At 41.1% G+C, this 14,782-nt stretch overlaps 1 protein-coding gene across 3 annotated transcripts in view; it reads left to right on the top strand.

The window, feature by feature from the left end:
- MTHFD1L (methylenetetrahydrofolate dehydrogenase (NADP+ dependent) 1 like) overlaps nt 1-14,782 on the top strand; it is a 249,208-nt gene that overhangs the window by 116,525 nt on the left and 117,901 nt on the right. For all 3 annotated transcript variants that reach the window (XM_023729119.1, XM_023729120.1, XM_023729121.1), the window contains exon 20: nt 1,717-1,828. In XM_023729119.1, the coding sequence (XP_023584887.1) occupies nt 1,717-1,828 (112 nt within the window). The remainder of the gene's footprint in view (nt 1-1,716; nt 1,829-14,782) is intronic.

Raw genomic sequence — 14,782 nt, 5'->3', positions numbered from 1 at the left:
GAGAAGTTAGAGGGTTGGTATATTGTGGGGTTGTTAACCAATGTCATAAAACAACATGTGTACTTCTGTTTCATGAGAAAGTATTTGTTCTGTAAGCCTTCACCTGAAGTACAATAAAAAAAAAACTAAAAAAAAAAAAAGATTGCAGCCTGGGACTTGATGACACCCAACAAGAAAACAGAGCTATAGACATTAAACGTACATATACACAAACAAGTATGTCTGAGTTTTATCATCTCAGCTTTATTTCCACATATGTTTGTATGTTATTCTCAGTGTCCTATTTATTTTGCTTCCTGAGGACATTAGGAGGAAAAGTAAATACAGACCAAACCTAAGTCGCCTTAATAAACTGTATCTTTTTCATTTTCCGAAATGACTTTTCTTTCACTTCCTTTCTTCCTGCTTTGGTTGGCGTTCTCATCTTTGAAGCTTGTTCAGCTAACTGCCTGTCATGGTTCATGGGAACTTTCCATCACTCCCAGCCTCCCACCTCCCACATGGCTCCCTGTCTTCCCTCCTGTCAGGGAAACAGCAGCAGCCATGTTTTCACAGGTAGAATCCTGGCTGCAAGTGCACACCCTAAAGGACCTGGGCTCAGCTCAGAATAAAGCCTGAACATTGCATGCACGTGAATAAATCCTTTCAGATCAGGCTAAGATCTATTCTCATCCATAAGGGAATTGTAAAAGTATAAACAAGCCATATAAGAATTTAACATATAAACAGTTTTTGTTGAAATAATTAAAACCTAACATTTTTTATAATCCCCTATATGTTGGTTTCTTTTATCCTTTTAATAAGAATTACTCTTTGCTTTTGTTATCTTAATTTAAAAAAAAAAATTATCATTAAGTTCCGACTCAAGGCAACTGCATGTGTGTCAGGGTAGAACTGTGCTCTGTAGGGTTTTCAGCAGCTGAGTTTTTGGATGTAAGTCGCCAAACCTTTCTTTTGAGGCACTTCTGGGTGGACTTGAATCTCCAACATTTCTATTAGCAGGTGAGAGCATAACCATTTACAACACCAAAAGACTTCTATTATCGTAATATTTAGCAGATCTCTAGCATGCAAGACAGTGCTATTGGAATTAAACAATGAGGAAGACTTAAACAGAATTATCAAAACTCAGAATAGCAAATTATCAATATAAAAACAACCTCTGATAAATTTGATCATTATTTAGTCACCCTGACTTAATTCCCATAATTCATTAATTGTTTTGATTTTTATACTTATTTGAGAATTTTCTTGAAATGGCTAATTTCTTACTGAAAAATAAACTTAAATACGCCTCGTAGACCATCAGGATCTAATTCCATTTTTTTGTTTTCATATAGTACAGAGCAATATAAAGTAAGGTAAATAGTCTATTTCGTGGTTACTATGTCAGCTAATAGCAGTGGCTTATCAAAATTATAGTAGGAAATGACTCTAAGAGCTTTTTCTCTCTGGTTCAGCATTAAATATGGAATCACATAGTTCTCAGTACCTAGGGAATTTGATCCTTTGAGCATGTGCATGGTGTTCTAACTCCTTTTGAGAGATTTTATGCATTAAATATGCAGTGTTAATGAGAGAAATAATGACTTGGGTGAATCATTAACTCAAGTTAAATACCCTGCAGTCTGTTCTACTTTGTTTGCCCCAAACTGATCTTGGTTTACTTTCTTCTCGTTGTCTTCGGGGTTAAAATTTCTGCCTCTACTTCCATAGGGGACACCTGTGTTCGTGCATGCTGGCCCCTTTGCTAACATTGCTCATGGCAACTCCTCAGTGTTGGCTGATAAAATTGCTCTGAAGCTGGTTGGTGAAGAAGGATTTGTAGGTAAGTCATTTCTTTTCATTTTAGTTGTTGTGTAATATTGAAGGAATTTAAAAGGTGATGACTGGAACAGAGTGATAGGGTTACTAACTTGAAATGTAGTCTTTAGGACCCACCTTTCACAGGTAGCCTTAGAAAAGCCCTAAGGTCTGGTCTCTGCTAGTGAAATTGTGTTGTAGTTGAACCAAGGAGTCTGGTGTCAAGTACATTTGGATTTGAATATGAGCTCTGACCCTTGCTGGTGGCCTCGGACACATTTGTAATATCTCCGAGCCTCGATACTTTCGTCTGTACAATGTTGATAACAAACCTTATAGGGTTATTGTGAAAACTAAATGAGATCATATAGTCATCCAGCAAGTATTTATTGAGAACCTACTATAGGCACGGCATTGCACTCAGAGCAAGGGATACAGTGATGAGCAAAACAGACCTAGCCTCATGGAAAGTACTATCTAATGGTATATATAATTTAAGAATAGGAAGTGCACATTAAATGTTAGCCATTATTAGTAGTAATCATACTATTAAGAATTTGAAGTCATTTCTCTCTTCCTCAACTCCTACTGTGTTTTTATGACCTTAATAGAGGGGAGATTCCCAGTCAGTAGATTCGGAAATTTTAGTTGGAAGAATTCCAAAGTTCTTGATGCTGTCAAGCTTTCCTGTATGGCACCTACCCCTCTTGGTATTTGTTGAATATTCCAGTCTAGCATTCGTTCAGTCAGTGCCAACCCCGATCCCACCCATGATATAAAGACTGTGAGAAAATGAAAGACAAAAATATATATATACAAGGATTCATAGAACAGCCCCTTAATTTGACATATAAGGGTTTACACTGGCAGATTTTCACATGCCAACAGGTAATTCCATTAGGCACACGTATGCCTGTGATCAAGCACAGCAATTTCTTATTTCACATTTTGCCTCAACGTTGTACGTCCAGACTTGGGCTCAAACTCAGCAGTGCATTATTATACTAGAAGAGATTCTGCTGGACGAAAGAACTTAGCTGTGCACTTTTTTGCTCAGACATGACAATGTTCATTCAGGGTTATTGAGACTGTTTTAAGAATTTCTTATAGACCCACAGTCAGAATCAGATGATGATTTATATCGTTTCATTCCACAAAGGCCTGACATATACAGCTCTCCTGTAGTTGGCTGCTTCAGTATCAAGTCTACTATGAGAATGGCTAGGCTTGATGTCTAAATGGATTTGTTTGATTGATCACTGCTTAAGTGCAGAGTTAATGGACAAGGAGGCTGGGTAAGAGCAGGCGTTGAAAACGTAGGCACTTATGTGTAGTGGTGGTTCTGATGCATCAGCTCCACAAATAAAACAACTTGTAGAAGTAGAAGAAAGCACTCCATTTTATGTTGAGTGAGCCCTCTTGCTCTCTACTAATCCTTGCTTTGTCAAGCACACATTTAGAATATGGGTGTCTTAGTTATCTAGTGCTGCTATAACAGAACTACCACAAGTGGATGGCTTCAACAAAGAGAAATTTATTCTCTCTCAGTCTAGTAGGCTACAAGTCCAAATTCAGGGCATCATCTCCAGGGGAAGGCTTTCTCTGTTGGCTCTGGAGGAAGGTCCTTGTCAATCTTCCCCTAGGCTAGGAGATTCTCCGCACAGGAAGCCCGGGTCCAAAGGTTGCGCTCTGCTCCCAGCGCTGCTTTTTTGGTGATATGACGTTCCCGTGTCTCTCTGCTTGCTTCTGTCTTTTATATCTCAAAAGAGATTGGCTTAAGACACTAACTAATCTTATAGATCTCATCAATAGAACTGCTGCTAATCCATCTTTATTACATCATAGTTGTAGAATATACAACACATAGGGAAATCACATCAGATTACAGAATGGTAGACAGTCATACAATACTGGGAATCATGACCTAGCCAAGTTGACAGATATTTTTGGAGGATGCAATTCAATCCATGACAATGGATTATCATGGTAAGATATCTTTAAGCTGTATGCTGGTGACAGATGCAAAGTATACTAGCTCTCTGTGTGAACTTGAATGGCCATTAGCCTCTCTGAGTGTGTCCCCTATAGACCTTCTCATCTGAAAAATGAGAAGTTGGATGAGTTGGATAGCTCACATCACCAGAGTTAGAAGCTGTTGGATCAGAAACCCTAACTGTTAGTATGACTAGAAGCAAGTTACTTAATTTCTCTCAGGCTCAATTTTCTCTCTTAATGAAAAGAGAACACCTATGTTACAATATTTTAATGAGTATTAAATGAGTAAGAGAAAGAACTCTGCAAAGGTAAAATTATTTCTATGATCCTTTCCAGTTTTGAGCAGCTACAAGTGAGGGAGAATTCGTTTCCATGAAATCTGTTTGTTGCCAGGTGGTTTAGAGGGCAAGCTCTAGAAGAGCCAGAGTATCTGGCTCAACTCCCTTGACACTGTGTAACCTTAGCCAAGTTAACGCCTCTGTGCCTCAGTCTCCTTATCTGTAAAATGGAGCTTTTAAAAGGGCTTACCTCATGGGTGTGAAATATGGATTAAAGGAGATCACATGTCAAGTTCTGACACATGGTGAGCACTGAATAATTCTTAGCCACTCTTCCTATCAGCGGTCATGAGTACAGCACAGGATCAGGCAATACTTCCTTCTGTTAGACATAAGGTTGTCGTAGCCAGAGCCAACTCAGTGGCAACTAACAGCAACACTCGTTGTTACTCTTCCCTCCTTATTGATGCATGATTTATGAAGGTGATATTTCCTTTTTTATTTAGTTTTTTTTTTTCCTGTTAATAAGTTAAAATCATTCCTCACAGAGAAAAATGAAGACTACATTTTGAGAAATGACTCTTAGATGTCATGTATTATGTCCAATCTCAGTTTTTGCTTGGTCACTATCTGGGGTCTACCGTATGTCCTAATGTCCTACTGGTTGGGAACAGACTGAAAAGCTTAGCTCTGAGTAGGGAGGAGCCATTGGTAGCCGTGAGGTACCCACCCTGCACACCAATTTCCAGGGTGCTTCAGAAGCTGCTTGAGACTGCTGAGTCATCTTGGTTTGTTCCATAAGACCTGCTTCATTCAGCCTGGAAATGCTTAAGACCTGAATCAGCCTCTCATCAATTTCCTAGGAGGTGAGTTTCATCTACCTGCTGTGGAAGCCATAATGAAAACCTGAAAATCATTTATTTTGGCCCTCTGCCTTTTATATTATATTTATCATATCAACAGCATGCTCCATTATGTATAAACATTTGGCAGTAGTGGCTTAAGTAAGTATGTATTGCAGCACAGGACTCCAGCCCTATAGTGTTACAACTCACCAAACCCATTGCCGTCGAGTCAATTCTGACTCATAGCGACCCTATAGGACAGAGTAAAACTGTCCCATAGGATTTCCAAGGAGCGCCTGGTGGATTCAAACTGCCAACCTTTTGGTTAGCAGCTGAACTCTTAACCGCTCAAAGAGGTGGCAGCTTCATTTGCATACTGGAAGCAAAGTCAGTATCCTGAACAGCAGAGCCAGGGCAGAGTCAGGAAACACTGTTCTCTCCCCTATGGCCTGAGCAGACTTGCTCTGTGGCTCTGGTTCATTTCCCTGTTCTTGAGGGAAATTTCTGGTAGATCCCTCACACTCTCAGGTAATACCTGATCTCTCTAAAGTATACGTATATTTTAATCCAGGTGATCACTTTCAGTCGCAAGAATAGTCTCATTTTAATAATTAAGATATATGTCCAGTCTTATATAAAAGTCAAAAATGCCAAATTCCATTCAGTTTTATCTAGCCATCAGTGGGAAGGGGACAGAGGCTGGCCTCTTCTCTGTGCCCCTTATCTTGTACTTAGCTGCCTCCGGCTCCTCCAGGGTAGAAGCTGTGGCATTCAGTGATACCCCTCCAGCCCCTTCCACCTGAGGCCCCACGTCCTTGAGAAGCCCTCCTGGGCAGCATCCCTGTTAGACAGTCTAGCTGCTGGTTCTGCATCTGGTCTCCAGGACCACATACCTTTGACCTCTGGCCAGCCATCAGTGGGAGTGCAGTTATCTCTGACATGACCTTCTGGTTTGCTACCACAGACTGTTTCAGCCAGCCTCTTGACTGTAGACTTCTTTTCATACCCCAGTCCACTGTGCCCCCCATGAGCTTTTCCAGCAGGTCATCGAAGCCTTGCTCACTAGCTCGAGAAAAGGGGTAAGCAGCTCCTCATTCTTCCCCTCCTTCCTAATGTGGTGGGATTCTGCACGTTGATAACTTTCTTTGAAAAATCCTTTTCCAGGTTCTAACCTTGTTAACCCTTTTGAAACCTCAGGGTGCTTGCTGGGCTTAGGGTTGCAAAATCTGTTTTCAAACTTCTTTGGAAGTCCTGCTCGGTGGTCTAGCATCATCCTTTTATCTGTGGGAGCAACTGATGTTGCCTGGGGGCTTCAAATAAAAGTGAGGCTGAAGGACCCCCATTTTAGCATCTTTCTACAGAAGTTAAATGCAGTAGACATCAAGGTGTATCTGAAGTCAGAGGAAGAATTCAGATTCTTGGAAAAGTAGTTGTTTATAGAATAGGGACCACCACTAATTATCGCTGAGTCAATTCCAACTCATGAGGACCCCACATTTGTCTGAGTAGAACTGTGCTCCACTGGGTTTTCAGTGTCTGATTTTTCAGAAGTAGACCACCAGGCCTTTCTTCCAAGGTGCCTCTGGGTAGACTCGAACCTCGAACCTTTCAGTTAGCAGCTGAGCACATTAACCATTTGCACCACCCAGGCACTTACATAGTAGGGAAGGATCTCTTACACAAGACATAAAAACCTCAAAACCAAAAGAAACAGATTGATAATTTTGGTTACATTGAAAAATAAATTATGTATGATAAAAGATACAAGATTAAAAAGAAAAGTGATACATTGGAAGATGGTAGATTTGCATAGTTAATAGACAAATAATTTGCATTCAGGATATGTAAAACACCTAGGACTCTGGATTGATTTTTAGAAAATGATAAATAGTGTAACAGGAAAATGGACAAAGGGTCTGAAAAGACATTTCACAGAAAAAGGGGAATCTGGTAGAATTTCTGGTGGAACTGAATATGAGCAAATGATCTAGCAATTTCCTTCCTCGGTATTCCCTGGGTGGTGTAAATGGTTAAGTGCTCGACTACTAGCTGAAGGATTGGTGGTTTGAACCCACCCAGAGGTGTCTTGGAAAGAAAGCCTGGTGATCCTCTTCTGGAAGATCACAGCCGGCACACACAGGGTCTCTCTGAGTCAAAATCAACTTGGTAGCAACTAACAACAATGCCCTAGAAAAGAAGTAATTGAAAATATATTTAAGCCCTCTGAAATAGTTTACTCCAGTACACATTTACTGAGTTTCCGTTATATGTCAAGTAATAATATTCTAGGAACTGGGAATTAAAGATGATTAAGACATGTTCCTTGCTCTCCGGTAACTTGTAACCTAGTGTGAGAGGCAGACACACGAACAGAAGCTCAGAGGTGAGCACAGTGCAGCTGTGGGATTAAGTAATTTTACATCATGAGATTAAGAACCGTAAGGAATGATGGGCACCTCTTAGAATTTTCTTCATAGTACTGGTTTTGCCGAGGTACCTTTAGGCTAATTTTTTTTCTATCCTAACACACACACGGAAGGAATTATTTTGTCTCCTCTGCAATAATTATTCAAAGATAATGGAATCAATATTCAATTTAGATTTAAAACAGAGATATTTATTTCACTAATTGTATGAGTTAGAGTAGAGCAAAACATGTCATGAGAGTGTTTGGAAAAGTGCCACGGCCACCTTGGTCCCTTTCTGTTTCTCTCTTTAGCCAGCAGCCCTCGTGGGACTCCATTTAACTTCCATTTACCGCTGTGAAGGGGGATAGTTCTCTGGCATCAAACCCTGATCATGTGTTATTTTAAAAAAACAAGAGAAAGAGAAAGGGGCAGAGACAGAACTAAATTCCAAGTCCAAAAAAAAAAAAATACAATAGCAGAAGTTAATTTAGGTAAAAAGGTGATGAAATTGCCTCATTAATTTAAAGAAAGAAAATGCTCTATATAAAAAAAGAAAAACAACGTTGAGTTCCTAGTGGGTTTTTTTTTCTTTTTTAAATCTCATTTTTAAACTATTTGTAGGAATTTAAAACTTCAACATGAACCTTGGATTCTTAAAATTTGTTTTCTGCTCCCTTCATTTGGTTGAGATTCCAATTTTCGAATGAAGTCCTTGCCTTTGCTAACGAGTGCAGTATATCCTTCGTATTTGGTCCATCTTTATAGCCAGAGGTTCTCAACTGAGAGTCACCAGCCACCCTGGGAATCTCCAGTAATGAAATACAGAATTGCCCCCCTTCCATAATTAGATCCAGAATTATCCCCCCTCTTATAATTAATTCTCTTGGAAACGCTATGGGGCAGTTCTACTCTGTCCTATAGGGTCTCTATGAGTTGGAATCAACTCAATGGCAACGGGTTTGGTTTTTGGGTTTGTTTTCTCATAATTAAATGCAAACTTATACCTATGAATATGTAGTTTTTTTGTTTGTTTGTTTGTTTTTTTAATGGAGAAAGGCTCTATAGTTCTGATTAGATTCTAAAGGGGTCCATGACTCAAACAAAGATAAAGAACCACTGGTATACATGTCATAGCCTAAAGGATATTGTGTGCCATTTAACCTTATTGACTTTAAAGTGATCTATGGGAGCCTTAAGGAGCCCTGGTGGCACAGTGGTTAAGCGCTCGACTGCTAACCAAAAGGTTGGCAGTTCGAACCCACCAGCTGCTCTGAGGAAGAAAGATGTGGCAGTCTGCTTCTGTAAAGATAACAGCCTTGGAAACGCTATGGGAAACCGTACTGTGAACTATAGGATGGCTAACAGTCACAATTCATTTGACAGCAGTGGGTTTAATGGGAGGCTTTGGTGGCTTTAGATGTTCTATTCACATTTGACATTTTTCGTCCTCATCCAGAAGTGCTTGTCAAGAAGTTAACCTAACTGATTGTGATGCTTGCTTCTCCTTGTTATACATAGAAAATCATACAAACCCGGGCTGTGTTCTCCAGAGTTTCCTGGGTCCGTAAGTATACATATACATGCAGCAGAAGAGAAACGGGAGATGAATACCCAATTAAATCATGCACTGATCTTCACCTAGAACATTTCAGGACTAGGATTTAGAGATCAGTATGAAAAGGCAAATTGAGTCGGATTGGGAAGCAAAGCCTTGTTAATACTTTGCATAATAAATGCTCATTTCCTGGCAGTTACTTCATCTACCTTCTTCCTTAATCCTTGAAACAGTTCTGTGGGATGGGCATTATCATCCCCATTTTACGCATGATGCAGCTGACACTTAGAGAGATTATGTAACACGTCCCAGATGACACAGACATTAAGTGGCCGGAAGGATGCTAACACACATCTCTCTTTTGCCAGAGCCTGTGCAGACAATCATTCCACTCTTCTAAGTGATTTTCTTATATCTCCTTACCTGTTCCCATTCATTCCCATTTAAAAATAGATATACAGTAAAACCTGTGAAAACTAGCACCTATATAAGGCGGAAACCTGTCAGAGAAGGAAAACTCAAATATTTTCCGCTAATAGCGACAGAAAAGTGGTAAGAGTGCACCCTGTCAAAGGCAGAAAACTTGTTGCACCTGGAAAAACAAGGCAGTCCCTTTGAGTTCTGACTCTCACAGGTTTCACTGTATTTTTTATTTTAGATGACCTGTCTATAGCAGATGGTCACATTTGAAAATAATACCAATGGGATTAAATTGTGTTGATCCCCCAGCAGTGGTGGATTGCATTTTGTTCTTTTCTCCCTTCTGCTTTATTTTATTTTATTGTACTTTAAGTGAAAGTTTACAATTCAAGTTACTCTCTCATACAAAAATTTATACATACATTGTTATGTGACCCTAATTACTCTCCCTATACTGTGACAGCACACTCCTCCTTTCCACCCCTGATTTCCCGTGTCCATTCAACAGCTCCTGACCCTCTCTGCCTTCTCATCTCACCTCTGGACAGGAGCTGCCCGTTTAGTCTCATGTATCTACTTGAGCTAAGAAGCCAACTCTCACGAGTATCATTTTATGTCCCATAGTGCAGTCTACTCTTCTCCCTCCTACTTTAAGCATGCTTTTTAAAAAACACTTCTTTTTCACTGTGCTAACTGAAGGTGGTCTTGTGGAGACCCCCTCTGATCGCGGTCTTTCCTCCCTGCTTCCCTCGCTCCGTGTCCTTCGGGAGCAGTTTTAAATCTTCCTACTTGGACATCTGGAGGCTGCTGGTGGGCACACCCAGCTACTTGCTTGTTCTCTGTTCCCATTTTCATTGCTATGAAATTTTTAATTATTCCTTCATTTTGGTAGAGGAAAACCAGACCAAACTAAACATTCCTATAATTTCATCCACCCTTTTAAAAAATCTGATGTCAAGGGATCTTGCAGCTTTCTAAGCTATAATTCTCCCCACCTCTCTCTTGTTGTGTTATTCAGACCTCAGCCTGGGTTCCCTTTTGGTTATGATACCTGCAGTTTTTTCCATTAGCGATTTTATTCCTAATTAAATAAATGAGTAGTGCTGGCTTATTGGAGACCCTGTCTGAAGGTCATGTACTACCATCCAGGAAGCTGCTAATCGCGGGTAGTGTTTTTAACCCCTATATTCAGGAAGACCTAACTGTCAAGTAGGTTGTTTTTTCTTTTCCCATTAGTTCCGATTTCTCTTACATAGATTGGGACCTAATCTCGTTCCTCCCCACACTCTCTCGTCTGTCCAGACTTTATTCTACCTTGCTTTTCTCTTCACATACTTTTATATAAAGTAGCCCTCTTTTCTTTCATCAGCTAGTCCTCTACCCTTTAAAAAAAATGAGTGAAATATTCCAAGTATACAGTGTTCAGGAAAGTACGCAGATTAATATAACAAACACACATGTTCCCATCACTCAGTTTTGATAAATCATAGTGTAATTGCTACATGTGGCGCAGTGGCTAAGAGCTGGGCTGCTAACCAAAAGGTTGGCAGTTCAAATCCACTAGTCGCTCCTTGGAAACCCCATGGGGCAGTTCTAGTCTGTCCTGTAGGGGTCACTATGAGTCGGAATTGACTCAAAGCATTGGGTTTTATTGCTGTGTGTGCTTTAGATTTTTTTGTTTAAAGAAATGAAGCATGAGAGACATAGCTGACGTCCCTGGGTTCCCTCCCTGATCCTAATCCCTTTTCTGCTTCCCTAGACAGAGCCACTAATCTGAATTGGAGGATTATCATTTCTTGGCATGATTTTCTACTTTTACCACATGTGTATGCATCCACAGAAGATACATAGCAGTGGTTTCTACATTTTCTCAGTCCATGGCAGCCAAGGCCAAAAGAAATCCCTAATGCTTCCATTTATTAAGTAGTTAGGTCCAAACGATTTATGGAGTATTTATGTCCTAACAACTCAGTTGTTATTGTTGTTGCCGGCTGCCATCTAATCATCCCCCAACTCGTGGCTACCCCTTGCACAGTGGAACAAAACGCAGCCTGGCCCTGCACCAGCCCCATAATTGGTTGTGGATCAGACCGTTGTGATCCATAGAGTTTTCAGTGGCTGATTTTTAGAAGTAGATCACTAAGCCTTGCTTCCTAGTCCATCTTAGTCTGGAAGCTCTGCTGAAACCTGTTCAGCATTATAGCAACACACAACCCTCCACTGACAGACAGGCGGTGCCTGCGCTAGAGGTGCAATTGCTGGGAATTGAACCTGGGTCTCCCACATGGAATGCGAGAATTCTACCCCTGAACTACCACTGCCCTAACAGCTTAGTAGCTGTTTGAAAAAATAATACATATAAATTGAAAGAAAAAAATAATATTGTCTTATTCTTAAATAACTTATTAATGGGATATGTGTACCTATTGAGCACTGCACAACTCCTCAAACCCCAGAATCAGAGTGGACACCTCTACCTTTCCTATTCCATGTGGATGTTCACACAGTTCTTGCTTTTTGCTGAAGTGACTACCAAAAATCTAGCTTTGCAAATATATGATGTCATTGGAAGGAATGTAGGTCGATTTCATGTTGAAACAGTGACCTACTTCAAACTAGTCATCTTTGCTGTGTCCAACAGCCTTTGAGTATTGCCGAGTTTCCACAAAAATTTGAACTATTTGTTCAAATAACATAGGGCAGTGTCTGACCTCCTCTAACTTCCCAAGGGGGAAGGAGAATCAAGGTCAACAACCCAAGGCTGATTTATATAAGGCAGAGGTCAAACATGCCTCCTCTCTCCACCATCTTTATCAACTTTGGCACCAACCGTCCCTCCCACAGCACTCTCTGCTGGGTTTGATAATTCATTGCAGTGGCCTCACAGAACTCACAGAGCATACTCACAATTATGAGGTTTATTAGGGAAGTAACAGTTACAGTTCAGGCTCAAAAACACTCAGGATACAGTTCTCCATCAGGATAGCCTCTTCTCAGCCATGCTCACAGGCACACTTCTCCCTGGCCCTCATTCTCTGCCCAGAGACACTCAGCTTTCTCTTTCCGTGGGCCAGGAAGCCCACTGCACCATCTCCTGCTGCTGGGTCTCTGCTGCTGGGTGTTCTGCTGGTCTCTCCTTCCTGCTGGTCTCTCCTTTCTTGGTAGTGGACTCCTCTCCTCTGCTCTGGAATTGGCTCTCTTTTAAGGCAAAACTGAATAATCCCCCAGTGAGCCACAATTACCCTGTCACACAGTCCTTCCCAATCACCTGGGTGGGAGTTACAAGACCACGACTAGAAGGGCCACACACAGAGGTACTTAATCACACCGCACTATTCCACGATGCCTGAGTTCACGGCAGTGCTCCGGTGCACCTCAGCGTACCGTTTGGGAACCAGTGTTTTTCTTTCGATGGTCTTGTTTTATATGCTTTTAAAATTTTATATATTAATAAATGTGAATATCTGCATTGTTTTATAACGGGCCACAAGCTTTTTCTGTAAAGCACAAGATAGTAAATACCTTAGGCTTTGCAGGCCGTAGAGTCTGTGTCACAACTACTCAACTACCAAAGCAGCCATACACAAAGCATCAACCAGTGAACGTGGCTGTGGTCCAATAACATTGTATTTATCGACCCTGACGTTTGAACTTCATGTTACTGTCAAGTGTGATGAAATATTAGTCTTCTGATTTTTTTCAAACATTAAAAAAAAATTAGGGTCACTTTGCATGTCGTACAAAACTGGGGTCGGGCCGGATTTGGCCTGTGAGGCATAATCTACCCTGCTCTATAAGTTGCTATTTTTGTTCAGCCTTACATTTTTGCATTTATCCATGTAGCTCTGGTAAAAGAAGACTTATTTCATCTGCAGTATGAAAGGTGAACATGGAGTGCTTCGTTGCATGAATGTAGCATAATATATTCATGCATTCTTGCTTGAGGGGCATTTAGATTGCTTCCAGTGTTCTGGTGTTCAAAACAATGTGCACAGAGAAGATGTTTCCTCAGGTGTATACCTAGGAGTCTAGCACCCATCTGTCAGTTTGTTCTACTGTGGTGACTTGTATGTTGCTATGATGCTGGAAGCTGTGCTACTGGTATTTCAAATACCAGCAGGGTCACCCCTGGTGGACAGGTTTTAGCAGAGCTTCTGGACTAAGACAGACTAGGAAGAAAGGCCTGGTGATCTACTTTTGAAAATTAGCCACCATTAGCTTATGGATCATAGCAGAACATTGTCCATCTCCCCTGCTTTGGACATGTCATCAGGAGGGATCAGTCGCTAGAGGAGGACATCATGTATGGTGAAGTAGAGGGTCAGCGAGGGTGAGGGAGACCCTTGGTGAGTTGCAGGACCGAGCAACATTTCATTCTGTTTTACGTAAGGTCATCAAGAGTCAGAGCTGAATCAACAACACCTATCTAGGAGTGAGATTTTAGGGAGTATAGTCTGCTCAGCATCACTTTATAGATAAAGTCAAATTGTTTTCTGTAGTTGTTGTACCACCAACTGTTCATGAGATTTCTGGTGATGGTCGGCTGTTTGCTTGTTGGAACCTGCTTCTGGAAAGCCCTTGAATCTGCTCAGCCTGGTGTGGCTACTCCACCTCCCCAAGGAACAGGAGACTCAAAGGTGGTGTCTCCAGCATGGCTTATTGGCTGTGGAAATAAGGACTTTTCTTCCAACAGGGGCTACGAGGGGCTATCTCCCCCCGGCACTTTGCCTTCTGATGTGGGGCTTTACTCGGCAGCAGTAGGCTGTCTTTCTGTTGCTGTTGAGAGAAGTGAAAGTCTTTGTTCTCATGGCCTTTAGTCAATCCTAGGAACCCTAAGAAGGAGCCTTGGTGGTGCAGTGGTTAAGTGCTCAGCTGCTAACCGAAAGGTCGGCAGTTCCAACTCACCAACCGCTCTGTGGGAGAAAGACATGGCAGCCTGCTTCTGTAACGATCACAGCCTTGGAAACTCTGTGGGCAGTTCTACTGTGTCCTATAGGGTCGCTATGAGTCGAATCACCTCGGTGGCAACAGTTATGTAGTTTATTGGTGATTTCTTGCCGAACTACAGTAGGAATGAAGATCACGGAGATGGTTTTCTTCAGAGCAACAGAGCCTACTAGATTGCTGGACTGAATGACCCTTTGCCATGTAATGGCTGTGAGCTTGGGTGAGTCTCTTAATCTCCCCACAACTCAGTTTCTCCAATACTTACCTGTTCTGAGGATGAAGTGCAATCATGTTGGAGAAAGCACACACTCTGCTACAAACTGAATAGTTGATGAATACTATTTTTACAACTTTAAGATATTAAGGCTCTTTATTTTTCAGATAAACCTTTGCAAATTCTGATTTATTCTTTCAAGTCAAGAATATCTGTGTGAGAATATTATGAAAAACTATACTCCAACAAATTTGAAAACCTAGAGGAAATGGATAAATTTCTAGAAACACACGGCCTACCCAAACTACAACAAAGTG

The sequence above is a fragment of the Trichechus manatus genome, unplaced genomic scaffold (assembly GCF_000243295.1).
Source record: "Trichechus manatus latirostris isolate Lorelei unplaced genomic scaffold, TriManLat1.0 scaffold00002, whole genome shotgun sequence".
In the NCBI taxonomy this organism is placed as follows: Eukaryota; Metazoa; Chordata; class Mammalia; order Sirenia; family Trichechidae; genus Trichechus; species Trichechus manatus.
This window is presented reverse-complemented; position numbering and strand designations above follow the sequence as displayed.